Here is a 27,963-nt window from a genome sequence, read left to right as displayed (position 1 = left end):
ATTGCAAGTGGTCAGCAAGGAGACAGGAGTGGGCTCAAGTCTGTCTCCCTGATTTAGGGCCTAGGGCAATTTTTTTTTTTTTTTTTTTTGAGACAGAGTCTCGCTCTGTCGCCCAGGCTGGAGTGCAGTGGCGAGATCTCGGCTCACTGCAAGTTCCACCTCCTGGGTTCACACCATTCTCCTGCCTCAGCCTCCCAAGTAGCTGGGACTACAGGCGTATGCCACCACGCCCGGCTAATTTTTTGTATTTTTTAGTAGAGACAGGGTTTCACCATGTTAGCCAGAATGGTCTTGATCTGACCTCGTGATCCACCCGCCTTGGCCTCCCAAAGTATTGGGATTACAGGCGTGAGCCACCGTACCCGGCCAGGTCTAGGGCAAATTTTAAGGGATCAGAGAGCAAGGGAAAAGATTTAGGAATGTTGGCTTGGCAGGGTCTGATTGGAGGGCTTCAAATTGTACCATTTAACGTAAGGTACTGTTACAGAACTGAACTGTGGTCCACTTGCCTGGCTCAGGAAGACAAGACTTCCACAGTGAGCTTTTGCAGCTGTAGGAATCGGGGCAGCTCATGCTTAAGACCCAAACTCCCTGATGGCTTGCAGGTAAGGATTTTTAAAGGCAGGGGTAAATTTCAGGAAAGCAGAAATTACAGGCAAAGTCATTGATTAATACATGGAGTCTATGTATTGTTTTGACTGCCGTCTCAAAGGGTAGGGGAATGGGGCTTGGGGAACAAGTCATAGATGGATTAAAAGGTTTTCTGATTTGCAGTTGGTTCAGGAGGTGAAGCTTTGTCTAAAAATTTGGGGAGCTGGGTGTGGTAGTGTGTGCCCGTAATCCCAAAATTTCTTTCCCTTTGACTTAGGAGGCTGAGTGGGAGGATGGCTTGAACCCAGGAGTTTGAGACCAGCATGGGCAATATAGTGAGACTCCATCTCAATTTTTAAAAATTAAAAAATAAAAATTCGGGATCAGCAGAAAAGAATGCTAGCTCTGCTTGTGTGTGTGACCTCCTCCAGGCCCCTAGGAATAAATTTAGAACAAATGAGGCAACAGAGTGCCAGCAGATGTGTTTGGTGGGGCTTGTTGGGGTTTCTAAAAAGCACAACTCAGAGACATGTGTTAAGATATTATCTCTAGTTTTTATAAAGGAACCAAACATCTCCTGAATCTAAATTCCTGGGCTATTGTTTTAGGCTACCATTACCTTCTTCCTTATCAAGCTGCTTATTTACTTGTCAGGGCTAGCTAGGTTCCTAGAATTTCCCTTGAAGCAACTCAAGATTTTCCTTTATTCCCATGGTTTTTTTTTTGAGACAAAGTGTCGCTCTATCACTCAGGATGGAGTGCAGTGTTACAGTCTTGGCTCACTGCAGCCTCGACCACCTGGGCTCAAGTGATTCTCCCACCTCAGCCTCCCAAGTACTAGGACCACAGGCAAGCGCCACCACAGCCGGCTAATTTTGGAAATTTTTGTAGGGACCAGGCACAATGTGTCACGCCTGCACTTTCAGCACCTCCGGAGGCCGAGGTGGGAGGATCCCTTGAACCTAAGATTTCGAGACCAGTCTGGATAACATGGCGAAAAACCGTCTCTACCAAAAAACGAAACAAAATCCCCAAACCAACAAAACCCCCAAACCAACAAAAATTAGCCTGGTGCGGGCTAATGTCCATCACTAAAATGTCTCGGCGTGGTGGCGTGCACCTGTAGTCTCAGCTACTTGCTAGGCTGAGGTGGGAGGATCAACTGAGCCCAGGAGGTGGAGATTGCAGTGAGCAGAGATCGTGCCATTCCACTCCTGCCTGGACGACAGAGTGAGACCCTATCTTAATAAAATAAAATATAGAGACTAGGTTTCGTTTCTATTTTTTTTGAGACGGAGTCTCTCTCTGTTGCCCAGGCTGGAGTGCAATGGCGCAATCTCTGCTCACTGCAACCTCTGCCGCCCGGGTTCAAGCGATTCTCCTGCCTCAGCCTCCCGAGTAGCTGGGACTACAGGCGCCTGCCACCGCGCCCGGCTGTTCGGTATTTTTAGTAGAGACAGGGTTTCACCATCTTGGCCAGGCTGGTCTTGAACTCCTGACCTCGTGATCCACCCGCCTTGGGCTCCGAAAGTGCTGGGATTATAGGCGTGAGTCACCGCACCTGGCTTGTAAACTCTTAAATTTTGTATAGACACAATCATACAAGTTGTGGGAGTCAAAATGAAGGAAACGGGTGGTTACATGGCAGGTATATTTAATACCATACATCTTAAGAAATTGGAGGTGGGAAAGGGAGCCCTGGAGAGGCAGACAAAGGAAATACTTGAAAAGGAATGCTAACAAGAAAAGGAGGAATTGAAAGCTGAAGTGAAAACCAGGGACAAGAAAAGCTCCGCTCCTTCCTTCACTGCCCACTCGAATGAATGAATCCTGTTTGGTTTCCTGAATCTTCCTTCTGCTGGCCACTCCGCTTGGTCCATCACTGCTTTCAGCTCGCCCTTATCCTAAACAGCTTTCTTTAACCCAGTCATAATCTTAATTTCCTGTTCCTTCTCTCTCCCGTCCCACCCACAAAAAAGCCCTCCTCTTTGTCATTTTGGGGGATTTTTCACTCAAGGTATGAGCCGCACGCTGCGGGTGCGGCGAGGCTGGCCCTATAAAAATGTTCCTGTTTCTGACATCCTCGTGCAGATACGCAGACGTCTCTACCTACAGGATCATGAGCTAGGGGGTGCTCAATCACAGCAGCCAGCGTGGGAAGGCGCCTTGCAAAGTATTAACAGGGCTACCAAACTTTAATTGCGTAGTTCGGAACCAGATATGTGAGGAAACTGGGTCCTCCACGATCGGCCACCTCGCCCAATCTCACAGGATAGTTACAGGCTGAGTTCGGCAGCGGGACCCAGTTTCCTCCTGACAGAGGTCCAGGTTAACTCTTACGGTCGCCACAGGTGGGTCCTGACGAAAACCGCAAGCTACGCCAAATCTCGCGCAGCGGGGCTGGAGGGCGGGCGGGGAATGTAAGGTATCGCGAGATGACAGGATTTTCCCGCGAAGGAGAAGCGCGCTTTTTTTCCTGGCGGGGGTTTGGTGAGAAGGCTGGGCTGGCAGCGTCTGTGAGGAGTTAGCTCGCGGCGTTGCAGGCTCTGAGTGTAGGGGACCCGGTTCCCGGGTGAGTGTCCAGGCATGCCAGCGGAACGGCCCGCGGGCAGCGGCGGTGAGTGAGGAAAACCTTCTTTCGGGCGCGGGTGGCAGCATGCGGGACTGAGGTGGGCAAGCATGGAGGCTGCGGCGGAGTTTGGGGGAGGAAGCCGACCCCGGGCAGGGACTGAGGAGGAAAAGAGGGTTGGGAAACTGCAACGGTGAGTGGAGGACACCCCGGAATCGCACATATTAGCATGCCGGTGAAGATTTCACATAGGGAACTGCATTTTCCCGAGCATCCCGAGTTGTAAACTGTGGTCCGGGCAACTTGTAGACGTTGTGAAGACTTACGGTGTCTTCTGAGAGGGTGATGCTGGCGTCCCCTGGGTCTTCAGCTTTTGCTCCAGTGCATCTCGGGTGGGAGAAAGGCTGTTTCTTGTTGGAGTTGAGTAGTTAGTAATTTTTTTAAAACTGCGATTTGAAAGCTTTCTCCCCCGTCAGGCTCGGAGGCTCCAGCAATGGTTGAACAACTGGACACTGCCGTGATTACCCCGGCCATGCTAGAAGAGGAAGAACAGCTTGAAGCCGCTGGACTAGAGAGAGAGCGGAAGATGCTGGAAAAGGTAATTTAGGCATCAGGTTCGTCGTCGTGAAAGCCTGTGGTAACCTCGGCTTTAACCCGGAGGTGTGGTTTGTGTTCTTTGCTTTCCTATTTAGTGGGCTTTTTCATAAACTTGAAAGAAAACAGCTTTATTACTTGTCCTTTTTCTATGTTTACAGATACTGCCTTTGAGAATCCTTTCGCACGTGCTTTGAATGGTGTGTTTCTATGAGATATAGTCTTGGTAGTCCCATCACTTTTAAATGAGCATTTCAATTTTCAGCTTGCTTGTTTAGCCATGAAAAGTATTTCAAAGTCGATAGTGAGTTTTTTCGTTTGTCATCCTTATTTCCTTTAAAAATTACCTTAAATGTAATGTCTGATGGCAAACAGGAATCGCTAAAACCTGCAGAAGTAATGTACTAGACTGAGGGCAGGAGAAGTTAGCATCAATCAAAGACTGGACTAGAATCCAAGTCTAATGATTTCCTTTTAGTGTAGTGCTGTTTTCCACCTAAGTGATCAACTTGCTGTTTGTTTTCCTTTTGGTTTCATGGCCTGTGTATTGCTACATAAGATCCTTCAGCTAAAAATGTGCTGTACTTTTTCAATGGCAAGTTGCTGTAGTTTTCTCGTAGAGAGCATTTTGTAAGTTACTAAAAGCAGTTTTTAACCTGAAAAAATTCTTGTTTATTCTAAAGCCCCACCCTGCTGCTTGATTCATATGCAAGAAAAAGAATGATAGTTGACTCTTAAGTACTGCCTAATACGTGGTTTTCTTGTGCTTTATTAATTTATTAAACTCTACCGATATTATGGTATAGATTATTTTTTGTTATCTTCATTTACAAATGAAGAAACTGAGGGAGAAGGGCACATAGTAAGTGTTGAAGTCAAATTTCTTTTTTTTTTTTTTTTTTTGAGACAGAGTCTGGCTCTGTCCCCCAGGCTGGAGTGCAGTGGCACCATCTCGGCTCACTGCAAGCTCTGCCTCCCAGGTTCACGCCATTCTCCTGCCTCAGCCTCCCGAGTAGCTGGGACTACAGGCGCCTGCCACCACGCCCTGCTAATTTTTTTGTATTTTTAGTAGAGACAGGGTTTCACGATGTTGGCCAGGATGGTCTCGAACTCCTGACCTCGTGATCCACCCACCTCGGCCTCCCAAAGTGCTAGGATTACAGGCTTGAGCCACCGCGCCCGGCCGAAGTCAAATTTCAACTCAGGCTGCCTGCAGAATTTCTGTCCTTAATAATAGTGAATTAACTCATGATTATAAAACTACTTAAGTTGGAAAATAATGCACTCCAAAAACGAGTAATGAGGCCGTTGGTTCCCTGTTATGTAAACAATAATTTTTTTGTCAGCATTGTTAATACTTCATGAACATTTATTACGAGTCATGCATTGTTTTGAATGCTTTACATGTATTTACTCATTGAATCCTCAACTATTCTGTAAAGTAGATGTTCATTATTACTATTACTGCTATTAAACTTACTAGTTTAATTACTAGTACAAACAATTGCTATTATTGAACTACACAACCAAATAGGTTTTATTAGTCATCTTATTTTACAGATGAGGAAACTGAGGCACATAGAGGTTGTTTGGGTGCCACAGTTAGTAAATGGCAGAGCTAACATTCCAGTGTAGGCCATGTGGTTCTAGAATGCACATTTTTTAACTACTGTGATATACTTTCACTCCAGTAATACTCCTTCTGTTATTACTGATGATCTCTGGTTGACTATAACCAGTTAAGGTAATATGTTAACAAATTTTCTTTAAGTAACATCAATACTTCTTGCTTCAGGGTAGATGTGAATTAATAGAATTGAGAGGTCTGACCTGAACCACGTTTTCTCATTCTTTGAATTTTCATACTACTTTATTACATAGAATTTACCATGATCAAATAAGTAATGATAAATACTTCATACTACTTTTTGATTCTTTCTCACTTTGTTTCTTGAGGGTGCATCACTTGCTGTTTTGTTTTTGTAGGCTTTGCACCTGGCACATAGTAGGCAATCAGTAAATGCTTATTGAATAGCTAACGATAAAATGGTATTTTATAATATACAAGATTATATACATATACTAAATATACTTATTAGCTATATAACCAGGTGAATTATAAAGTATAGATTCTGGGGCAAGTGCCCAGAATGGAATCAACTGAAGCGGTCTAAGAGGGATGTGATAATTTTGTCTTGAGTAATGTATCTTCAGTTTTATCTTGTTTCTTCATATACCCATGATGAGTGTTGGGTAGGGAAATAGCATTTAAAGAAAGATATGCCTGAGATATGACAACAGTACATTTTCAGAAGGCATTATTCGTTCAAGGGAAGAAACACTTTACATTTTAAAAGGATAAGTCAAATATGTAGTATTTTATATATTTGCTGAGGTCAAATGACCTGCTACTTTTAGTGACATTTTTAAGCTTATGAACAAACATTTTGCAGTTAGTCCTAAATTTAATAATTATGCATCATAGAACCTAAAGAGTAATTTTTAATCCTTCCATTAAAAAAGTATATAGCTGTTTTCATGGCCTGGCGTGGTGGCTCATGCTTGTAATCCCAGCACTTTGGGAGGCCGAGGCAGGTGGATCACCTGAGGTCAGGAGTTGGACACCAGCTTGGCCAACATGGTGAAACCACGTCTCTACTAAAAATACAAAAATTAGCCAGATGTGGTGGCGCATACCTGCAGTCCCAACTACTCAGGAGGCTGAGGCAGGAGAATTGCTTGAACCCAGGAGGCGGAGGTTGCAGTGAGCCGAGATGGCATCACTGCACTCCAGCCTGGGTGACAGAGCAAGATTCCGTCTCAAAAAAAAGTATGTAGCCATTTTCAATCTTAATATAAGTGTATAATTTGCTAAAACATTAGTGTTGTGGTTTCGTATTACGTTGTCTTGTTATGTACAGATAAGGAAAGTTTTTGATTATTTTTTGCACTTGACCTTCATAAAAAGTGATTGCCTAGATGACACTAGAAAATTCTAAGAAAAGTTTTCAGATCTCTACCTATTTGAGATTAATAAACATGTCTTTGCAGGCCAAACAATTCACTATGCAAAGGTAGAAATTCCTTTTCTTTTGGGAGAATACAGTCTGTATGGGCATGTATTTAGAAGTACTTAACAGAGGAAGAGCTAGCTTAAGTTCCTTAATGAGAAGCATTTGGCTTTAGGAAATCCTAAGGTTTGTAAGGAGCCTAGAAAATGACTTTGACATTCATTGGCTACAGTTATTTTCTTTGACTTTTCACATGTATTTCCCTTTAAAAGAAGTCATTGTTAGTCTAGGAGATTTGAGTACTGATAATGCCTGTGAAGTGGAGGAGGGGGAAAGTTGGAGTCAGGAGATTTCTTGGGGAGGTAAAAGGATCATAATACGTGTAGGCTAAAATAGAACTCCTCCCACCCCCCAATAAAAAATCCGGGATTGCTGTTGGGAGAGATAATGGGATAGATAATGAGGAATTTCTGCCCTCGGTGTCCACTGGCATACTCTGTACTGTAGTTATCCAGAGTTGTTTCCTGCCAGGCACTCAGTGCTTTCAACAGATGGAGTTGCAATTTACCATAATATAATAATGAAATTGATAAATAAAGAAAAAACAGTGATAGGAAGATTTTGAAATACAGAAGACCAGGTTTAAGGATTAACCACTTATATAGTATTATTTTAATATTAATTGTATATTATTTTTTCCATGATGGCATCTTAAAGCTTTAGTGATTTTTTTTTTTTTTTTTTGAGACGGAGTTTCACTCTTGTTGCCCAGGCTGGAGCAGTCTCGGCTCACTGCAACCTCTGCCTCCGGGGTTCAAGCAATTCTCCTGCCTCAGCCTCCTGAGTAGTTGGGATTATAGGCATGTGCTGCCAAGCCTGGCTAATTTTGTATTTTTAGTAGAGATGGGGTTTCTCGATGTTGGTCAGGCTGGTCTCGAACTCCAGACCTCAGGTGATCCGCCTGTCTTGACCTCCTAAAGTGCTGGGATTACAGGCATTAGCCACCATGCCCAGCCGATTTTTTTTTTTTTTAAAGAAAAATTTTTCCAGGACCACCAGGCAAGTATTTAGGTTTTTTTTGCTTGTTTGTTTGTTTTGAGACAGAGCCTCCCTCTGTCACCCAGGCTGGAGTGCAGTGGTGTGATCTTGGCTCACTGCGACCATCATCTGCCGGGTTTAAGCGATTCTTCTGCCTCAGCCTCCCAAGTAGCTAGGACTACAGGCGCGTGCCACCACGCCCGGCTAATTTTTTTTGTATTTTTAGTAGAGATGGGGTTTCAACATATTGGCCAGCCTGGTCTCGAACTCCTGACCTCATGATCTGCCTTCCTCGACCTCCCAAAGTGCCGGGATTACAGGCGTGAGTCACCACGCCTGGCTGTATTTAGTTATTTTAAAAATATGTGCTGGCCAGGCGTGGTGGCTCATGCCTGTAATCCCAGCACTTTGGGAGGCTGAGGCGGGGTGGATCGCTTGAGCCCAGGAGTTAAGACCAGCCTGGGTAACAGGGTGAAACCCCATCTCTACAAAAAATTAGAAAATAGCCGGCATGGTGGCACGCGCCTATAGGTCCTAGCTACTACTCAAGAGGGTGAGGCAGGAGGATCATCTCTTGAGCCTGGGAGGCGCAGGTTGCATTGAGCCGAGATCTCACCACTGCACTCCAGCCTGAGTGATAGAGTGAGACCCTGTCTCAGAAGAAAGAAAAGTGCTAATTCTGTGCAGGATTTAAGGTATCAACTATATCTAAGTTAAACCCACGTTATTTTAACTGAACTTAAATTTTAAAAGTTAAAAATTTAAGAATCCATATATTGTGTAAATAATTTTCATCTCCCTGTTTTCATATCCACCTCACTGGTTGCGTATTGTAACCACAGTAGTATATTGGTAATAGTAAAAGAAACGCTGTCCTAAAAGAACTGAAAATTGAGTTCAAGATGTTAAGAATTATCTGTGTAGGTGGGATTATGGGTGATTTATATATTTTTTGACATTTAGTTTTTCTGTAATGAGTATGCATTACTTTTGTTAGGTCCCTTCTTAGAATCTTACTGTTGCCACTGATTTTATAATAGAAATATATTTTGAGGCCGGGTGCGGTGGCTCACGCCTATAATCCCAGCACTTTGGGAGGCCGAGGCAGGTGGACCATGAGGTCAGTTCAAGACCAGCCTGGCCAAGATGGTGAAACCCCGTCTCTACTAAAAATACAAAAATTAGCGGGGCGTGGTGGCAGGCACCTCTAATCCCAGCTATACTGGGGAGGCTGAGGCAGAGATTTGATTGAACCCGGGAGGCGGAGGCAGAGGCGAGCCAAAATTGTGCCACTGCACTCCAGCCTGGGCAACAGAGCGAGACTCCATCTCAAAAAAGAAAAAGAAATATATTTTGAAAGAAAGCTACCCTGATGATATAATAGCTAGGAAAATGTAAGGCAATATAAAATGATATCTTAAAGATATTGACAAGCTGGAGCAGCAAAATTACCCAAGTGCTAGGGCATTATTTAGAGTATAAAAATGAATTCATATCCCCCATTTCTTTTCTTTTTTTTTTTTTGAGATGGAGTCTTGCTCTGTTGCCCAGGCTGGAGTGCAGTGGTGCGATCTAGGCTCACAGCAAGCTCCGCCTTCCGGGTTCACGCCATTCTCCTGCCTCAGCCTCCTAAGTAGCTGGGACTACAGGCGCCTGCAACCACACGCGGCTAATTTTTTGTATTTTTAGTAGAGATGGGGTTTCACGGTGTTAGCCGGGACTCTCAATCTCCTGACCTCGGGATCCGCCCGCCTCAGCCTCCCAAAGTGCTGCGATTACAGGCGTGAGCCACCGCGCCCGGCCTCATATCCCCCATTTCAAACACGCTGTAAACAACGCTCAATTACTTTCCTCTTAAGTTGAAACCACCAATTACTGGGGAAAGGGGCAGTTAGATTTTATTGGTTGACTTTGTGTTTTCATTAATCCTTGTTGAAAAGTAGGGGAATTGGTTTAGTTGAGAAAACAAAATACTAAAAAATCTGCCACTAGACTCTAAGTCAGGACTGTATAAAATGAAAGATACCTACTATCTAATCTATAAAAGTGTTTTTAATTCTAAAGTTAAGTGTGATTTTCAGTGCTGTTGCTGAGGCCAGTGTTGCTTAATGCAGGAACTTCCACAGTAATTGACAAAACTTGAGTGTTTCTGCTCTCTTTTATCCATCCTTCAGACCCCTCAGATGTCATCTATTTCCTGAAATCTGACTTCTCCAATTTTAGTAATTCTTAGAATTCTTCAGGATTTAGATAGTACTGTACAGTTTACTGCTATGTATATGTCTTTAATACTTGTTGTTTTCAGATATTACACTAATATCTCATCTGTAGTATAAATCAGACTTTCTGTCTTCTACCAGTTACGTAATTTATATAATTGTTGCAGTACATGTTTGTTGATTTACTAGGCTGGATTCATGTTACAGAATTGGTAATCTTGGTTGCGCATGGTGGCACATGCCTGTAATCCCAGTACTTTGGGAGGACAAGGCAGACGAATCTCTTGAGTTTAGGAGTTGGAGACCTGCCTTAGCAATATGGTGAAACCCTGTCTTTACAAAAAAAAAAATACAAAAATTAACAGGGCATGGTGGCATCTGCCTAGAGTCCCAGCTACTTGGGAGGCTGAAGTGGGAGGGTGGTTTGAGCATGGGATTTCAAGGCTGCAGTAAGCCACAATTGCACCATTTACAGTGTGAGACCCTGCCTTAAAAAACAGGGGGTGGAGGTGTTAATCTTGGCTGGATGTGTTTTGATTATTAGGATGAATTGTGTTGGTAGTATTTTTCTAAAATGTTCTATCCAGATAAACTTGTTTATTAATCTCAAATAGGGAGAGACTCTGAAAACTTGTCTTAGAATTTTCTAGTGTCACCTAGGCAATCACTTTTTATGAGGGTCAAGTGCAAAATTAATCAAAAACTTTCCTTATGTGTACATAGCAAGGTAATATAATAACACGGAACCACAACATCAATGTTTTAGCAAATTACACACTTATATTAAGATTGAAAACGGCTACATACTTTTTTTTTTTCAGACGGAGTCTCATTCTGTCACCCAGGCTGGAGTGTAGTGGTGCCATCTCAGCTCACTGCAACCTCTGCTTCCTGGGTTTAAGCGATTCTCCTGCCTCAGCCTCCTGAGTAGCTGGGACTACAGGCATGCGCCACCACGTCCAGCTAATTTTTATATTTTTAGTAGAGATGGGGTTTCACCATTTTGGCCAGGATGGTCTCAAACTCCTGACCTCAGGTGATCCACCCTCCTCGGCCTCCCAAAGTTCTGGGATTACAGGCGTGAGCCACTGTGCCCGGCCCCAATTTTTTTTTGATATGGAGTTTTGCTCTTGTTTGGCGTGCAATGGCATGATCTCGGCTCACTGCAACCTCTGCCTCCCCCGGGTTCAAGCGATTCTCCTGCCTCAGCCTCCCAAGTAGCTGGGATTACAGGCATGCACCACCATGCCTGGCTAATTTTGTATTTTTAGTAGAGACAGGGTTTCTCCATATTGGTCCGGCTGATCTTGAACTCCCGACCTCAGGTGATCCACCCGCTTTGGCCTCCCAAAGTGCTGGGATTACAGGTGTGAGCCACTGCACCCGGCCTTCAGTTGTTTTTTTAAGTGGACCTTCCAACTCAGTAGTGCCAGAAACCATGTGTTCAATATTTGAAATTATAATATTTTGATAGACGAACTGCATCTATCAGATTGCCTGTTAAACCCAAAAACTATTTGTTTTTTACAGTTATTTGTTCCAGTTTTGGGTTTGAAAAAGTGTTTGGTTTAAAAAATGTTATTTTAGCCATTTTTATTAAACTTTATGCCAAAAAAATTAATGTATGTCAGAAAGTGTTTGTAATTATGGAAATTTTCTCTTTGGATAGGCTCGCATGTCTTGGGATAGAGAGTCGACAGAAATTCGGTACCGTAGACTTCAACATTTGCTTGAAAAAAGCAATATCTACTCCAAATTTTTATTGACGAAAATGGAACAGCAACAGTTAGAGGTATGTATATGTAACTGACTGTAAGTGAAAGCTTAAAAAAATTTAAAAATAGCTTTATTGAAGTGTGCATTATATACAGTAAAATGGACAGATTTTAAGTGTACAGTTTGCTGAGTTTGACTAGTAAATACATAGATCTGTGTAACCACCAGCACAATCAAGATACAGTGCACTTCCATGAACTCCAAAATATTATCTTGTGCTGACAGTGATCCCCATGGCTGGTGTCCAGCAAACCACTGATTTGCTTTCTGTCACTATAGACCAGTATTGTTTTTTCCTAGAAAATTGTATAAATGAAATCAGAGTATTGTGCTAGTGAGTAAATAGTTGGTCTTCATCACCATTTCCTGGTATACAACTCTTGAAATCCTTGGAATCTTCAAAGTAATAGTTTTTTTTTTTTTTTTTTTTAATGCTAATGATCAATGGCTAGCAGCCCTTAGGTAGCTTCAGGATGGGAGCCTAAGACAAAGCCTGGATTAGAGGGTTGGGATTTAGCCTCACCCTCAACCTTGAGGAAAAGAAAAGAGATGGAAAGTTAACTTGTTAACCAGTAGTCATGATTGAATCAATCATGTCTGTGTTATGAAGTCTTCATTAAAAACCCAAAAGGGCTGGGCGTGGCTCACATCTGTAATCCCAGCACTTTGGGAAGCCTAGGTAGGTGGATTGCTTGAGCCCAGAAGTTTGAGACCAGGCTGGGTAACATGGCAAAACCCTATCTCTAATAGAACAATTAGCTAGGTAAGGTGGCATGTGCCTCTAGTCCCAGCTACTTGGGAGGCTGAGGCAGGAGGATGGCTTGAGCCAAGGAGATCAAGGCTGCAATGAACTGTGATGGCACCACTGCATTCTAGCCTGGGTGACAGAGCAAGACCCTGTCTCAAAAATAAAACAGGCTGGGCGCAGTGGCTCATGCCTGTAATCCCAGCACTTTGGGAGGCCAAGGCGGACAGATCACTTGAGCCCAGGAGTTCGACACCAGCCTGAGTAACATAGTGAAAACCCGTCTCTACCAAAAATATAAAAATTAGCGGGTCATGGTGGTGTGTGCCTGTAAGCCCAGCTACTCGGGAGGCTGAGGCAGGAGGATCGCTTGAACCTGAGAGGTGGAGGTTGCAGTGAGCTGAGATTGTACCACTGGATCCAGCTTGGATGACAGAGTGAGACCCTGCCTCAAAAATAAATAGATAAAAAAACAACCCAAAAGGGGACAGGGTTTGGAGAACTTCTGGATAGCTGAACACATGGAGGTTCCTGGAGAGGGTGGCGCATCCAGAAAAGGCATGGAAGCTCTGCGCTTCTTTCCCCATAACGTGTTCTATTCATCTCTTCCTCTGGTGCTCCTCTGAATATATTGTAATCTTTCTTTCTTTCTTTTTTTTTTTGGAGACAGAGTCTTACCCTGTTGCCCAGGCTGGAGTGCAGTGCACCATCTCAGCTCACTGCAACCTCTGACTCCTGAGGCCGAGTAGCTGGGACTACAGGAGCACACCATTATGTCTGTCTTATTTTTGTATTTTTTGTAGAGACAGTTTTGCCATGTTGCCGAGGCTTGTCTGGAACTCCTGGGCTCATGTGATCTGCTTACTCTGGCCTCCCAAAGTGCTGGGATTACAGGGGTGAGCCACTGCGCCTGGACTGTCATATTCTTTATAATAAACCAATAAACTTTAGTGTTTCTTTGAGTTCTGTAACCTCCTCTAGCAAATTAGTGAAACCCAAAGAGGGGCTTGTGGGAACCCTGATTTATAGCTATTCAGTAAGAAGCACAGGTAAAGCGACTTGGGCCTTGCGATTGGCATCTGGAACTGGTAGATAAAAGTCTTGGGGACTGAACCCCCAACGTATGGGGTATGGTGCTTTCACCCCCTAGTGTCAGAATTGAATTACAATAGAGGACATCCAGCTGGTGTCACTGCAGAAATGCTTGTTTGGTTTATAGGGAAAACCCCCACACATTGGGTCACAGAAGTCTTTTGTGTTGATTGTTGAGTGTGTAGGGAGAAACTGAGTTTGCTTTTTTCTCAATATTCTTGCACGTATGCACTCTTTGTCTTGTTACTTTTGCTCAGTGTATTTTTTAGATTCATGTCATGTTTTTCTGTAGGTTATTTTTTTTTTCTTCCTGAGAAGGATTCCATTAAGAAGTGTCGTTATTGGGGTGTAATTGACATACACTAAACTGCACATATTTAAAATGTACAATTCCCTAAGTTTTGATATATGGATATACTTGTGAAGACATTACAATCATGATAGTGGACATACCCACTGATTCCAAAGAATTCTTTCTGCTTATTTATAATTCTTCTCGCCCATCCCTACCCCATGTTCTATCCACAGATAGCCAATTGATCTGTTTTCTGTTATTATAGGTTCATTTGCATTTTCTGTTGGTGATGGGTTCTTTTAGCTTTCATATGTCTGAATGTCTTCACTTACTTTCATTTTTGAAATGCATTTTTACTGGGTAAAGAATTTTTTTTCTTTAGTACTTTATTTCTTGGAGTACTTTAAAGATGTTTCACTGTCTCGTAGCTTATGTTGTTTCTGAAAAGTGAAAGTCCTGATAATGTCTGTATGTCTGTAAGCAATTTGACTGCTTCCCTCAATCCCATTACCTTTCAGACCCATCTCCAGATGTGTTTCCTGTCTTGGGCTTTTGCCCTTGCTATTTTATGCGTGGAACGTTCTTCTTCTAAATAACTGCATGGCTTAACTTCATCTTCAAGCCTTAACTTAAATGGTTTCTAGATGAGACTTGCCCTCACATTTTAAGAAAGTTGCTAACACACCTGATTCTCTTTACCTTGTTCTGTTCTTCCCATTGCACTTTTCATCTGATATACATCATTTATTGTATTTATTGTTTGTCTTTCCACTAGACTGTTATGAAGATTTAAAAACTTGTGCAAATTGAGAAAATACAGTAAGTCCCTGTGTCCCCATCACCTACATTTAACAATTATCGATTTAAATTTTGCCCTATTTGTCAAATCTCCTTTTTCCTTTGTTTGAAACCCTTTTATTACTTTTTTATGGTAAAGTAAAACAAATGGAAAAACAAATATTCAACTTAATGAGTTACACAGCATCTACCCCTTTCATCACCTCTTGGAAATGGTTTGAATTTTTGGTGTCTGTTAAAAATTTGTAAGAGTATGTCTAGAATAGCTTTTAGTCTAGGAATAAGTTGATCCCTTTTCTGAGCACTCTACTTGATGCCTTTTATATTAAGAGGACTTTCTACTTTGGCTGAGAGAATGTGAAATATGCCTTATTATGCCTGACCCCTTGGAATATGAGAGGTTCCACCTCCTTCTTTCTGGTGACTCTTCTCCTGGCGTTGGTTACCATGCGCTTACCAGTACTCAGCCTGAGAGAGAGATAACAGCTGCCTTTGTGCAGCTTTGTCCTCTCTGGTACTTGACCCTGGGATTGCTACTGCTCTTAAGTTTTGGATTCCGTCTCCTCAACACAAAGAGACTGTTGGGCTCTGTTTGGATTTTTCTCCATTATTTGTACTTTAAAATTGTATCAGGCAGTAAGCTGGGCAGTCAGAAGATTAACCTTGTTTCCCTTTTGTTAGTGTTTACAGTCCGTTACTGCATGTTGTCTGAAAACCATTGTTTAATAAATTTTATCTGGATTTTAGTTGTTTAAGGCAGCAGGCTAAATCTGTCCCATTAGTCCATAAAGGCTTGAAGTACAAGTTCCTCCCTGTTTTTTAATTATGGTAGACCTTAGTTTCTCATTGTAAACATAAGTTATTTGAGAATTCATATGAGTTTTTTTTTAATGTTGCACTTCCCACTTGTGACATAAGAAAAAATTATCTTACAGGAACAGAAGAAGAAAGAAAAATTGGAGAGAAAAAAGGAGTCTTTAAAAGTTAAAAAGGTAATATAGCCAGCCAGAATATTTTTTATGTCATTTAAATTTGAAGAAATACTTTTGTATCTTCTGATTTTTTTGATCATCTGTTTAATTTTAACTTTCTTTAGTGCTAAACCTAACTTTGTTACAAGCAATGCAGAAACATGTAAAATCTGTTCCTCACTATTTAAGAAATGGAGAAAGAGCCAAGTATGATCCACTTTAGTTTCTTATTCTATGGATTATTTTGGACGATGGCAAAATTTGACTTTCTTAATTGGAAAGGATCTGCAAATTTAAACTTCAAGGCATTTTATAAGTGGCCACCTTCTTTGAAACCTGTAATGAAGTTGTGCTAGTGAGAAGAGAAATAATTTATTGAGTACATACTGTGTGTCAGGTGTGCTATCATGTCTTCTCATACTCTATTTTTTTTTTTTTTTTTTTTTTTTGAGATGGGGTCTCGCTCTGTCACCCAGGCTGGAGTGCAGTGGTGCAATCTCGCCTCACTGCAAGCTCTGCCTCCTGGGTTCACGCCATTCTCCTGCCTCAGCCTCCCGAGTAGCTGGGACTACAGGCGCCCGCCACCACGCCTGGCTAATTTTTTGTATTTTTAGTAGAGACAGAGTTTCACTGTGTTAGCCAGGATGGTCTCCATCTCCTGACCTCGTGATCTGCCCACCTCGGCCTCCCAAAGTGCTCGGATGACAGGAGTGAGCTACCACGCCCAGCCTGTTTTCTCTTACTCTCACAACAGTTCTTGTTAGGTAGAGGTACTTTTTTCCCCCATTTTACATAAATAGGCTGATGCAAGGAGATAAAGAACAATCATATTCAAAGATTCTATATTTGTGAATTTGCCTACTCACTTAAATTTATGTGTAACCCCAGAGTCAAGATTTCTGACACCATCATGGTCATTTTTGGACATACTTATGTTCAGAGCAGCAAAGAATTTTAGTCTTCCAATACATATGTTTCAAGCTTAGCTCAAACATGGGTTGCTGTGCTTTGTTTTCAGCTACCATATGTATGTCAAGCATATAACCTTTTCATGGTCTTTATTTAGCACCGTAATTTTTGCATTTTTTTGTGTTTTTTCCTGGTGATTTTGCTGTTAAAATGGTCCCCAACTATTGTACCAAAGTGCTGTCTAGTGTTTCTAAGTACAAAAAAGCTGTGCCATATGGAGAAAGTGTGTCTTGGGTAAGCTTCATTTAGGCATGAGGTACAGTGCTATTGGCCCTGAGTTCGATATTTATTTATTTATTTTATTTTATTTTATTTTATTTTTTTGAGACAGTGTCTTGCTCTGTCGCCTAGGCTGGAGTGCAGTGGTGCAATCTTAGCTCACTGCTACCTCCACCTCCTGGGTTCAAGCAATTCTTCTGCCTCAGCCTCCCGAGTAGCTGGGACTACAGGTGCGCGCCACCATGCCTGGCTAATTTTTGTATTTTTAGTAGAGACAGGGTTTCACCATATTGGGCGGGCTGTTTTCAAATTCCTGACCTCATGATCTGCCCGCCTCGGCCTCCCAAAGTGCTGGGATTACAGGTGAGAGCCACCGCACCCAGCCGGCCCTGAGTTCAATATTAATCAACATATATATTAAATAAGATATCTTTAAAAACAGAAACACAAATAAAACAGGGTTGTGTATCGTTTGGTTGAAAATGTCATAATCAGATTCAGAGACCCAAGCTTGTATTTTTCCTGGGGGCAGTAAGTCAGTAGTCATAGTGATTTTATCGAACCACAAGTACTGCAGATAATGAGAGCTGACTCTAATTTGCTGAAAATTACGGATTTGAACCCAGGATGAGTTTAAGAGCTTCTACTTAGCTTCTGTGCTAAACTGCCTTTTATTTATTTATTTTTTTTTTGAGACGGAGTCTCGCTCTGTCACCGAGGCTGGAATGCAGTGGCGTGATTTTGGCTCACTGCAACCTTCATCTCCCGGGTTGAAGCAGTTCTCTGCCTCAGCCTCCCAAGTAGCTGGGATTACAGGCACCTTCCACCACACCCGGCTAATTTTTGTATTTTTAGTAGAGACAGGGTTTCACCATCTTGGCCAGGCTGGTCTTGACCTCCTGATCTTGTGATCCACTCGCCTTGGCCTCCCGAATTGCTGAGATTAAGTCTAGTTTTTTGATTCTTAGACTAGTTAATGGTGATGTTAAAATGCCTGATAAAGTATTTTGCAGACTATTTTGCAACAAAACCCATTATTTAAAACTCGTAATACTGCTAGGTGTGGTGGCTCACGCCTATAATCCCAACACTTTGGGAGGCTGAGGCAGATGGATTCCTTGAGGCCAGGAGTTCGAGACCAGCCTGGTCAACATGATGAGACCCTGTCTCTGCTAAAAATACAAAAAATTAGCGGGGTGTGGTGGTGTCTGCCTGTAGTCACGGCTACTTGGGAGGCTGAGGCACAAGTATCACTTGAACCACGGTAGGCAGAGGTTGCAGTGGGCCAAGATTGCGTCACCGCACTCTAGTCTGGGCCACAGAGGGAGAGTCTGTTCCTAAATAAATAAATAAATAAATAAAACTGGTAATACTGAGTCTACTGAGAGAGAGTATTAAAAAAATAAAATAAAAATGGGCCAGGCACGGTGGCTCATGCCTGCAATCCCAGCACTTTGGGAGGCCAAGGTGGGCCGATCACCTGAGGTCAAGAGCTGGAGACCAACCTGGCTAACATGGTGAAACCCAGTCTCTACTAAAAATACAAAAATTAGCCGGGCGTGATGGCGGGTACCTGTAATCCCAGCTACTCGGGAGGCTGACACAGGAGAATTGCTTGAACCCGGGAGGCGGAGGTTGCAGTGAGCTGAGATCATGCTACTGGACTCTGGCCTGGGTGACAGAGCAAGACTCCGTCTCAAAAAAAAAAAAAAAAAAAAAAAAAACCCTCTGATCCTTGACTCACTTGCTAATTTCAGAGACTTACCTAGGGCTTTTCAGATTTTTATTTTCATAGAGACAGAGCTTCACTATGTTGCCCAGGCTGGTCTCGAACTCCTGGGCTCAAGCTATCCCCCACACCCACACCCACACCTTGGCCTCCGAAAGTGCTGGGATTACAGGCATGAGCTAGCACAACTGGCCTTACCTAGGTGTTTTGAAGAACATGTTTTTATTTATATGATAATTTTACTGGCTTAGTCATTTATTTCCTGCTTTTTAACCTGTTAATTTAATATATCCTTCACTTTATTCCACCTAGCTTTTTATACCAGGGCTTTGATTTTTTTCCCCTCTGCTTTTTTCGTAAAGGTGTCAACTATTCTGCCTACTCTAATCGCACCAAGTCCAGTCCTTTTTCATTATTTTCTTGTTTAATCTTGAGACTTTGTAACTTAATTTAAAAATTCATTATATATATATTTTTTGTCATTTTATCATGCATGTTGTTCACCTATTCTTGATATAATACTTTCCCAACTCTTATTTTGAAACTTAAAAAATTTTTTTAGAGGTGATGCCTCAGTAGCCCAGGCTAGAGTCCGGTAGCACCATAGTAGCTCACTACAGCTTTGAACTCCTGGGGTCAAGCCATCTTCCCACCTCAGCCTCCTGAGTAGCTGAGACTACAGGTGCACACCACCATGCTCAGCTAATTTTTACATTTTTTATAGAGGTGGGGATCTTGCTTTGTTGCCCAAGCTGGTCTTGCACTCCTGGCTTCAAGCAATCCTACTACCTAGTCCTCCTAAAGTGCTGGGATTATAGGTGTGAGCCACTGCACCTGGCCAGAAACTGTTTCTTAACATCTCATTTCCCTTACCTTCCTCACTAATAATTTTCCATTAGTATTCTCTTTTATTTCTGCTTTGGGTTATATTTAGTGTATGAATTTCATTCACAATGAATATTCCTTCAATACCCTACCTATTGAATATCTTTAGTGTGATGTATAAAGATGTACATGGCTCTGTCACCCAGGCTGCAGTGCAGTGGCGTGATGTCGGCTCACTGCAAGCTCCGCTTCCAGGGTTCACGCCATTCTCCTGCCTCAGTCTCCCGAGTAGCTGGGACTACAGGTGCCCGCCACCACGCCCAGCTAATTTTTTGTATTTTTAGTAGAGACAGGGTTTCACCGTGTTAGCCAGGATGGTCGTGATCTCCTGACCTCATGATCCGCCTGCCTCTGCCTCCCAAAGTGCTGGGATTACAGGCTTGAGCCACCGCGCCCGGCCAAGATATACCTGGTATTTCTAAATAAAAACGCCAACTATGGACTGGGCGCAGTGGCTCAATGCCTGTAATCCCAGCACTTGTGGGAGGCCTAGGTGGGCAGATCACCTGAGGTCAGGAATTCAAGACTAGCCTGGCCAACATGGTGAAACCACATCTCTACTAAAAATACAAAAATTAGCCGGGCGTGGTGGCAGGTGCCTGTAATCCCAGCTACTCTGGAGGCTGAAGCAGAGAAATCTCTTGAACCTGGCAGGCAGAGGTTGCAGTGAGCCGAGATTGTACCATTGCACATTATCCTGGGCGACAAGAGTGAAACTCCGTCTCCAAAAAACAAACAAACGAAATGCCAATTATGTTTAATTTTTAAATTTCTCTTCTAAATGGAAAAAAATGGACAGAAGTAGAACCCTTGGGAAAAAGCAGAGATTATGAACAAGTTATAGTAGGGAAATACAGAAAAATATTACATGTAGGTAAGTATAATAGTGAAAAATTGTGGATGTGGCTCAATTGCAGGAGACATTTTTTCTCAAGTTAATCAGTGCCTTTTAATGTATAATACTATAAAGGTCCTTAGTAAAATCAATATTCTGAATCCTTGTTTTGTAGGGTAAAAATTCAATTGATACAGGTGAAGAGAAGCCAGGTAAATATCCTTATTCTAGTTTTGAAGAATATGTGTTTATATTTCTATTTTAATTGCTATCAAAAATAAAATTTTTTTTTATAGTTATGAGGAAAAAAAGAGGAAGAGAAGATGAATCATACAATATTTCAGAGGTCATGTCAAAAGAGGTAAAAATAAAAGGGAGAGGGCACCTAACATTTGATGTTGAGTAAAATGTAGGTTTTAAACCACCTTAAATCTGTACGGATTGAATATTCAATATGACGTCAAATATGTTTTTAATTTAATATATCATTTATAGGTGAAGCTGCCAAAATGTTTGAAGCTATCTACCAACCTACAGTAGACTTGAGACTAATCTGAAACTAATGTCATCTGACCTTCATAGACTTTTTTTTTTTTTTGAGATGGAGCTCTGTGGTCCATGCTGCCTTGCAGTGTCACTATATCTGCTCACTGCAACCTCCACCTCGCGGGTTCAAGCGATTCTCCTGTCTCAGCCTCCCAAGTAGCTGGGATAACAGGCGCCAACCACCACGCCTGGCTAATTTTTGTATTTTTAGTAGGGATGGGGTTTCACCATGTTGGCCAGGCTGACTTAAGGTGATCCGCCCGCCTCGGTCTCCTAAAATGCCAGATTACAGGCATGAGCCATCATGCCCATCCTCACTTAAGTGGCAAGTAGGCTTATAACTTTAGGTTCTGGTTTTCTTTTCTTTCTTTCGTTTCCTTCCTTCCTTCCTTTCTAGCTTCCTTCTTTTTTTTCTTCTTTTCTTTTTTTGAGACAGTGTATCACTCTGTGACTCTAGCTGGAGTGCAGTGGCACAATCATGGCTCACTGCAGCCTCGACCTCATGAGCTCAAGTGATCCTCCTACCTCAGCCCCCTGAGTAGCTGGGACTACAGGTGTGTGACACCATGCACAGCTGGCTAATTTTTAAATTTTTTGTAGCGATGAGATGTCATGTTGCCTAGGCTGCTCTTGAGCTCCTGGGTTCAAATGATCTTTTTGCTTCAGTCTCCCAAACTGCTGAGAGTACAGGTGTGAGCCAGTGTGCCCAGCTTTTTGTTGGTTTTCATTTTTTTTTTTTTTTTTTTTTTTGGTGAGACGGAGATTTACTCTTGTTGCCCAGGCTGGAGTGCAATGGCGCGATCTAGGTTCACTGCATCCTCCGCCTCCCAGGTTCAAGCGATTTTTCTGCCTCAGCCTCCCGAGTAGCTGGGATTACAGGCATGTGCCACCACACCCGGCTAATTTTGTATTTTTAGTAGAGATGGGGTTTCAGTATGTTGCCCAGGCTGATCTTGAACTCCTGACCTCAGGTGATCCACCCGCCTCGGCCTCCAAAAGTGCTGGGATTACAGGCGTGAGCCACTGCGCCCGGCCTTTGCTGGTTTTCTTATTTGGGTTATTATAGATAACAGTAATAGCTTTGACTCCACCTATTATCTTGTGCTTGTTAAGTACCTAGTGGACTTGTATAGCATTTTGCAAGGAGCTGTGGAAACAACAGGCATGGGCATAGAGCTTAAAATTACATATATGTTGCGGAGAGTTGGGGGGAAAGGGTAGGGTAGTAAAGACACTGTCTGACCAGAGCAGAGAAGTGTTTCAGGGAAAAAGATGGTACCAGCTCTTTGTTAAAGGAGTCTGAGCCTGGCCTAGTCAGAAATTGTCACTATAATTTAACTTTTTGTGACCCCTAACCTTGTCTTAAGAACTTTATTCTTGTTCTTTGTTGAAGACTTTTACGAAACTGAAATCATATGCTCATTTCTAAAACCAGCTTTTTTTCATTTCTCACTTTTTACTTCAAAATATGAATGAATTAGAGCATCTTCAGTTCTGACAAACCAGTTCCTTAGCATGTTTTTAATGTGTCACATTCTTTCTCTTTTTTTTCTTGGAGACAGAGTCTTGCTCTGTCCCCCAGGCTGGAATGCAGTGGCGCAATCTAGGCTCACTGCTACAAGCTCCGCCTCCCATATGCAAGCGATTCTTATGTCTCAGCCTCTGAGAAGCTGAGATTACAGGCACCTATTTGTATTTTTAGTAGAGACAGGGTTTTGCCATGTTGGCCAGGATGGTCTTGAACTACTGACCTCAGGTGATCCTCACGCCTTCATCTCCCAAAGTGCTGCAATTACAGGCATGAGGCACCACTCCCGGCCACATTCTTATATTTTAAAAAAAGCACAACTCTGTTGTCTACTGTTGTTCTTTTACCTGAAGTTCAAACTCTTTAGCTCTTTGTAAGAAAAATTTACATAATACTTTTCCTTTTCTCTAGGGATGCAGTGATAGTTTTTCATTGAAAAATAATCGTCAGGGGGCCAGGAGCAGTGGCTCACGCCTGTAATCCCAGCATTTTGGGAGGCTGAGGCGGGTGGATCACCTGAGGCCAGGAGTTCGAAACCTGTCTGGCCAACATGGTGAAACCCTGTCTCTACTAAAAATATAAAAATTAGCTGGGAATGGTGGCTCGCGCCTGTAGTCCTAGCTACTCAGGAGGCTGAGGCAGGAGAATCACGAACCTGGGAGGCAGAGGTTGCAGTGAGCTGAGATCATGCCACTGCACTCCAGCCTGGGCAACAGAGCAAGACTCTTGTCTCAAAAAAAAACAAAAAAAAAGTTAGGGCCCACTGAAATTGATTATGGTATCCATTCAACTTGCAGTTTAAAACACTTTTAGGCTGGGTGTAGTGCCTCATCCCTGTAAACCGCGGCACTTCGGGAGGCCAAGGTGGGAGGATCACCTGATGTCAAGAGTTCGAGGCCAGCCTGACCAACATGGAGAAACCCCATCTCTACTAAAAATACAAAATTAGCTGGGCTTGGTGGCGCATGCCTGTAATCCCAGCTACTTGGGCAGGCTGAGGCAGGAGAATCGCCTGAACCCCAGAGGCAGAGGTTGCAGTGAGCTGAGATGGCACCATTGCACTCCAGCCTGGGCAATAAGAGTGAAACTCCATCTCGAAAAAGAAAAACCACTTTTAATATGCCATACTGAAGTTTAGCCAGTCACACAGCTGTTTATTTAATTTGTTAAATGGTTGTGGAATATCGGTTTTGGGCAAACTTTGTCATAGGTGAATGAAATCCATTAGTAAAGAAAGGTAAACGCTGTCTTCACCTTAGCCTACATACAGAGAGATATATAGGAGTAAGTAGTCAATGAAATTGAATTTTTTTTTTGAGACAATGTTTCTATTACCCTGGCTTGAATGCAGCTGGCACAATCTCAGCTCACTGCAGCCTCAACCTCCCAGACTCAAGTGATCCTCCTGTCTCACACTCCCCAGTAGCAGGGACTACATGCCTGTGCCACCAGGCCTGGCTGATTTTTGTATTTTTTGTAGAGATGGGGTTTTGTCATGTTGTCTAGGCTCGTCTCGAATTTTTGGGCTTCTGCCTCGGCCTCCCAAAGTTCTGGGATTACAGGTCGGAGCCACTGTGTCCAGTTGGGAATTGGATGTTTATACACCATATTAGAGGGGCTCTTCACTCTGGCATGCAGTTCCTGAACCTTTTCATCTATGAAAAGGAAATGATATCTGTGTTGTGACTTGAAGGATAAAAGTTAAATTATTTAAAGGTGGGATTAATAGGGAAAGAGTAAAGTACAGGGAAGACAGTGGGGGAGGTGTTTTAGGAAGAAATAATAGCATTGAACAAATATCCAGGGTCAAGAGAGACTGGCAGTTTCAAAAAAATTGAAGTAAATTATATTTGCCTCCAATTTGTATATAAGTAAAAAGAGTGATGAAGGAAGGATGAAGCTGTAGATGTAAGCATGGTCAGGAGTTTAAGGCTGTCATAAATAAAGTAGGAAGCTATTGAAAGATTTTAAGCAAATTTCCATTTTGGTAAATCACTTGGCTAGTGTATTCAGAGATCTGTGGGCATAGCAGTTTTTCTTTCTTTCTTTTTTTTTTTTTTTTTTTTTTGAGACAAGGTTTCACTGTGTGGCCCAGGCTGGAGTGCAGTGGCGTGATCTCGGCTCACTGCAACCTCCGTCTCCCAGTTCAAGCAATTCTTTCACCTCAGCTCCCTGAGTAGTCCAGCGCCTGGGACTACAGGCACGTGCCCCCACGCCTGGCTGTTTTTGTATTTTTTTGGTAGAGAGGTGGTTTCACCATGTTGGCCAGGCTGGTCTCAAACTCCTGACCCAAAGTGATCTGCCTGTCTCTGCCTTCCAAAGTGCTGGGATTACAGGTGTGAGCCACCATGCCTGGCCCCATACCAGTTATTATTTCATTTACTGTTATTTCTTCTGTATATTTACTGAATTTCCTGTTCTCTTTTCCTCTTTGCCTAACTAAATTCTTTCCATTGTTTCATTCTCACCTTACTTGCTGAAGAATCTCTAAATCCGTGAATGCATTTGGAGAGGTATAACCCAATTGAGTGTTCTGCCACTGTGGACCCTCCTGCTCCAAATTATCCCTTCTGTTTCTTCACCTTTTCCTTCCTCACTGGGTCTTTGCCTTTCAATTATAGATACATTGTGTTTTCCTGTCTGCAGAACAAAAATTTTTGAACCAGTCTTTCTAGATTGCCCTGTTTTCTATTCTTTATTTCCAAGTTTTTTTTTGAGACAGAGTTTCGCTCTTGTTGCCCAGGTTGGAGTGCAATGGCGCCATCTCGGCTCATCGCAACCTCCGCCTCCCAGGTTCAAGTGATTCCCCTGCTTTAGCCTTCCTGAGTAGCTAGGATTACAGGGATGCGCCACCACGCCTGGCAAATTTTGTATTTTTAGTAGAGGCAGGGTTTCTGCATGTTGGTCAGGCTGGTCTCGAACTCCTGATCTCAGGTGATCCACCCACCTTGGCCTCCCAAAGTGCTGGGATTACAGGCATGAGCCACTGCGCCGGCCTATTTCCAAGCTTTTTAAGAGTAGGCTGGACTGGACATGATGCCTGACACCTGTTATTCCAGCACTTTGGGAGGCCAAGGTGGGAGGATCACTTAAGCCCAGGAGTTAAAGACTACTTTGGGCAACATGGCGAAATCCTGTCTCTACAAAAAAAAAATACAGAAATAGCCAGGTGTGGTGGTGCACAACTTTGTTCCCAGCTACACAGGAGGCTGAGGTGAGAGGATCACCTGAGCCTGGGGAGGTCAAGGCTGCAGTGAGGTGAGATTGTGCCACTGCACTGCAGCATGGACAAGAGAATGAGACCCTGGATTTTTTTTTTTTTTTTTTGGGAGACAGAGTCTCGCTCTGTCGCCAGGCTGGAGTGCAGTGCTGTGATCTTGACTCACTGCAACTTCGGCCTCCCGGGTCCAAGCGATTCTACTGCCTCAGCATCTTGAGTAGCTGGGACTACAGGTGCACATCACCACGCCCAGCTAATTTTTGTATTTTTAGTAGAGATGGGGTTTCACCATTTTGGCCAGGATGGTCTAGATCTCTTGACCTCGTGATCCATCTGCCTTGGCCTCTCAAAGGGCTGGGATTACAGGCGTGAGCCATCGTGCCTGGCCCTTTTTTTTTTTTAAAGAGTAGCCTGTACATATTTCCTTACACATTATGCAGTTGAGCAGTTTTATGCCTACCAGTTGAATTTATTGGTATCTTTCAAATTGATACCTAGCACAAAGCAAACAGTTTATCCTTTCCTCTCTTTTTTCCCAATCTTGCTCTTTTGTTTTCTCTTTTTTTGGTGTTAATGTCAGAACTAGTATCTACTGTGTCATCTAAAACAGAATTTAGGAGGTTAGCTGAATTTCCTTATATATCTAGATTTTTATCGATTTCTGTGAGTCATTTCATTTGCTGCTACTCTGGTGTTTATGCCCTTACTCTGCCCTATTTATAGTAGTTTCTTAATTGATTTTTATAATCCTAGTCTAGCTCTCATTCATTGTCAAGAGTACCAGATTGGTTTTTCTGAAACTCAAATTTAGTTACTCATAACCTCCATTGCTTTTTATGGTTTCACAAGGAATTGCATTTTCTTGTAGAAAAATTTGAGAATAAACAAAATACAAGAAAATCACCTGAAAAGCTGTCACAGATAATCACTAACATTTTGGTATATGTATATTCTTTTTCTTTGTATTATGGAAAACCTCAAAAATTACAAATGTTTAGAGGATAGTAACTTGAATGTCCACCTTTATCACTTTTTTTTTTTTTTTTGAGACAGAGTTTCACTCTTGTTGCCCAGGCTGGAGTGCAATGGCATGATCTCGGCTCTCAGCAATGTCCGCCTCTCAGGTTCAAGCGATTCTCCTGCCTCAGCCTCCCGAGTAGCTGGGATTACAGGCATGCGCCATCACGCTTGGCTAATTTTGTAGTTTTATTAGAGACGGGGTTTCTCCATGTTGGTCAGGTTGGTCTCGAACTCCTGACCTCAGGTGATCTGCCCGCCTGGGCCTCCCAAAGTGCTGGGATTACAGGCATGAGCCACCGTGCCCAGCCAATCGCTTTTTAATTCTGGGATATTTTAAGAAAAAGCCCAGCAAGACTTTTTTTTTTTTTCTTAAGGTGGAGTCTCGCACTGTCACCTGGGCTGGAGTGCAGTGGTGTGATCTCGGCTTACTGCAACCTTTGCCTCCTGGGTTCAAGTGAGTCTCCTGTCTCAGCCTCCCAAGTAGCTGGAATTACAAGTGCCTGCCACCACGCCCAGCTAATTTTTTGTATTTTTAGTAGAGACAGGGTTTCACCATGTTGGCCAGGCTGGTCTCAAACTCCTGACCTTGTGATTTGCCTGCCTTGGCCTCCCAAAGTGCTGGGATTACAGGCGTGAGCCACCGTGCCAGGCCAAGACTATTTTTTAGAACCATAACCACAATACAGTTATCACACTTTTGAAAGTCAATGGGAATTCCTTAATATTTAAATTTCTCAATAGGCTAATTTTTATTTTTAGGGATGGGGGCTTGCTGTATTGACGAGACTGGAGTGCAGTGGCTATTCCTGAGTATTGTCATAGTGACTACACCTCAAACACCTGGGCTCATATGATCCTCCTGCCTCAGTGTCCCGAGTACAGGGATTATAGGCACTTCCCACTGTGATCTGCTTAGCTCATACATTTTAAAAAAATAGTTGATTTGAATCAGGATCCGAAAAAGTTATGTAAATTGTGTTTGATTAATGTGTATCTTGGGTCTCTTTTAGATCTGGAGTGTCTCTCATCTTTTTTAAGAAACATTATTTGTTGAAGAAAACGAGTAATTCTGTATAATTCCCCACATTCTAGACTTTATTGATTGTATCCCCATGATTTCTCTGCCTCTTATGTTTCCTGTTAACTATAGTAACTATAAGTTAAATACAGAAGTTTGTGATTAAGGTGTTTTTTTATTTTTTTATTTTTTATTTTTTGGGAGACAGGGTCTTGCTCTGTTGCCCAGGGTGGAGTGCAGTGGTGCCATCTCGGCTCATTGCAACCTCTGACTCCTGGGCTCAAGCAGTTCTCCC

The 27,963-nt window shown here is 42.7% G+C and overlaps 1 protein-coding gene across 1 annotated transcript in view; it reads left to right on the top strand.

Moving 5' to 3' along the window:
• Nucleotides 1–3,057: 3,057 nt before the first annotated feature.
• Nucleotides 3,058–27,963, top strand: part of HELLS (helicase, lymphoid specific) — a 59,988-nt gene continuing 35,082 nt past the window's right edge. Inside the window, exons 1-6 of the mRNA XM_012505831.2 lie at nucleotides 3,058–3,208; nucleotides 3,637–3,758; nucleotides 11,692–11,814; nucleotides 15,664–15,720; nucleotides 20,512–20,548; nucleotides 20,633–20,697. Coding sequence (XP_012361285.1) covers nucleotides 3,178–3,208; nucleotides 3,637–3,758; nucleotides 11,692–11,814; nucleotides 15,664–15,720; nucleotides 20,512–20,548; nucleotides 20,633–20,697 — 435 coding nt within the window. The 5' untranslated portion in view covers nucleotides 3,058–3,177. The remainder of the gene's footprint in view (nucleotides 3,209–3,636; nucleotides 3,759–11,691; nucleotides 11,815–15,663; nucleotides 15,721–20,511; nucleotides 20,549–20,632; nucleotides 20,698–27,963) is intronic.

Source organism: Nomascus leucogenys, chromosome 3, assembly GCF_006542625.1.
Source record: "Nomascus leucogenys isolate Asia chromosome 3, Asia_NLE_v1, whole genome shotgun sequence".
Taxonomy (NCBI): domain Eukaryota; kingdom Metazoa; phylum Chordata; class Mammalia; order Primates; family Hylobatidae; genus Nomascus; species Nomascus leucogenys.
The sequence above is the reverse complement of the archived record's forward strand: the minus strand, read 5'-3'. Positions and strand labels throughout refer to the sequence as shown.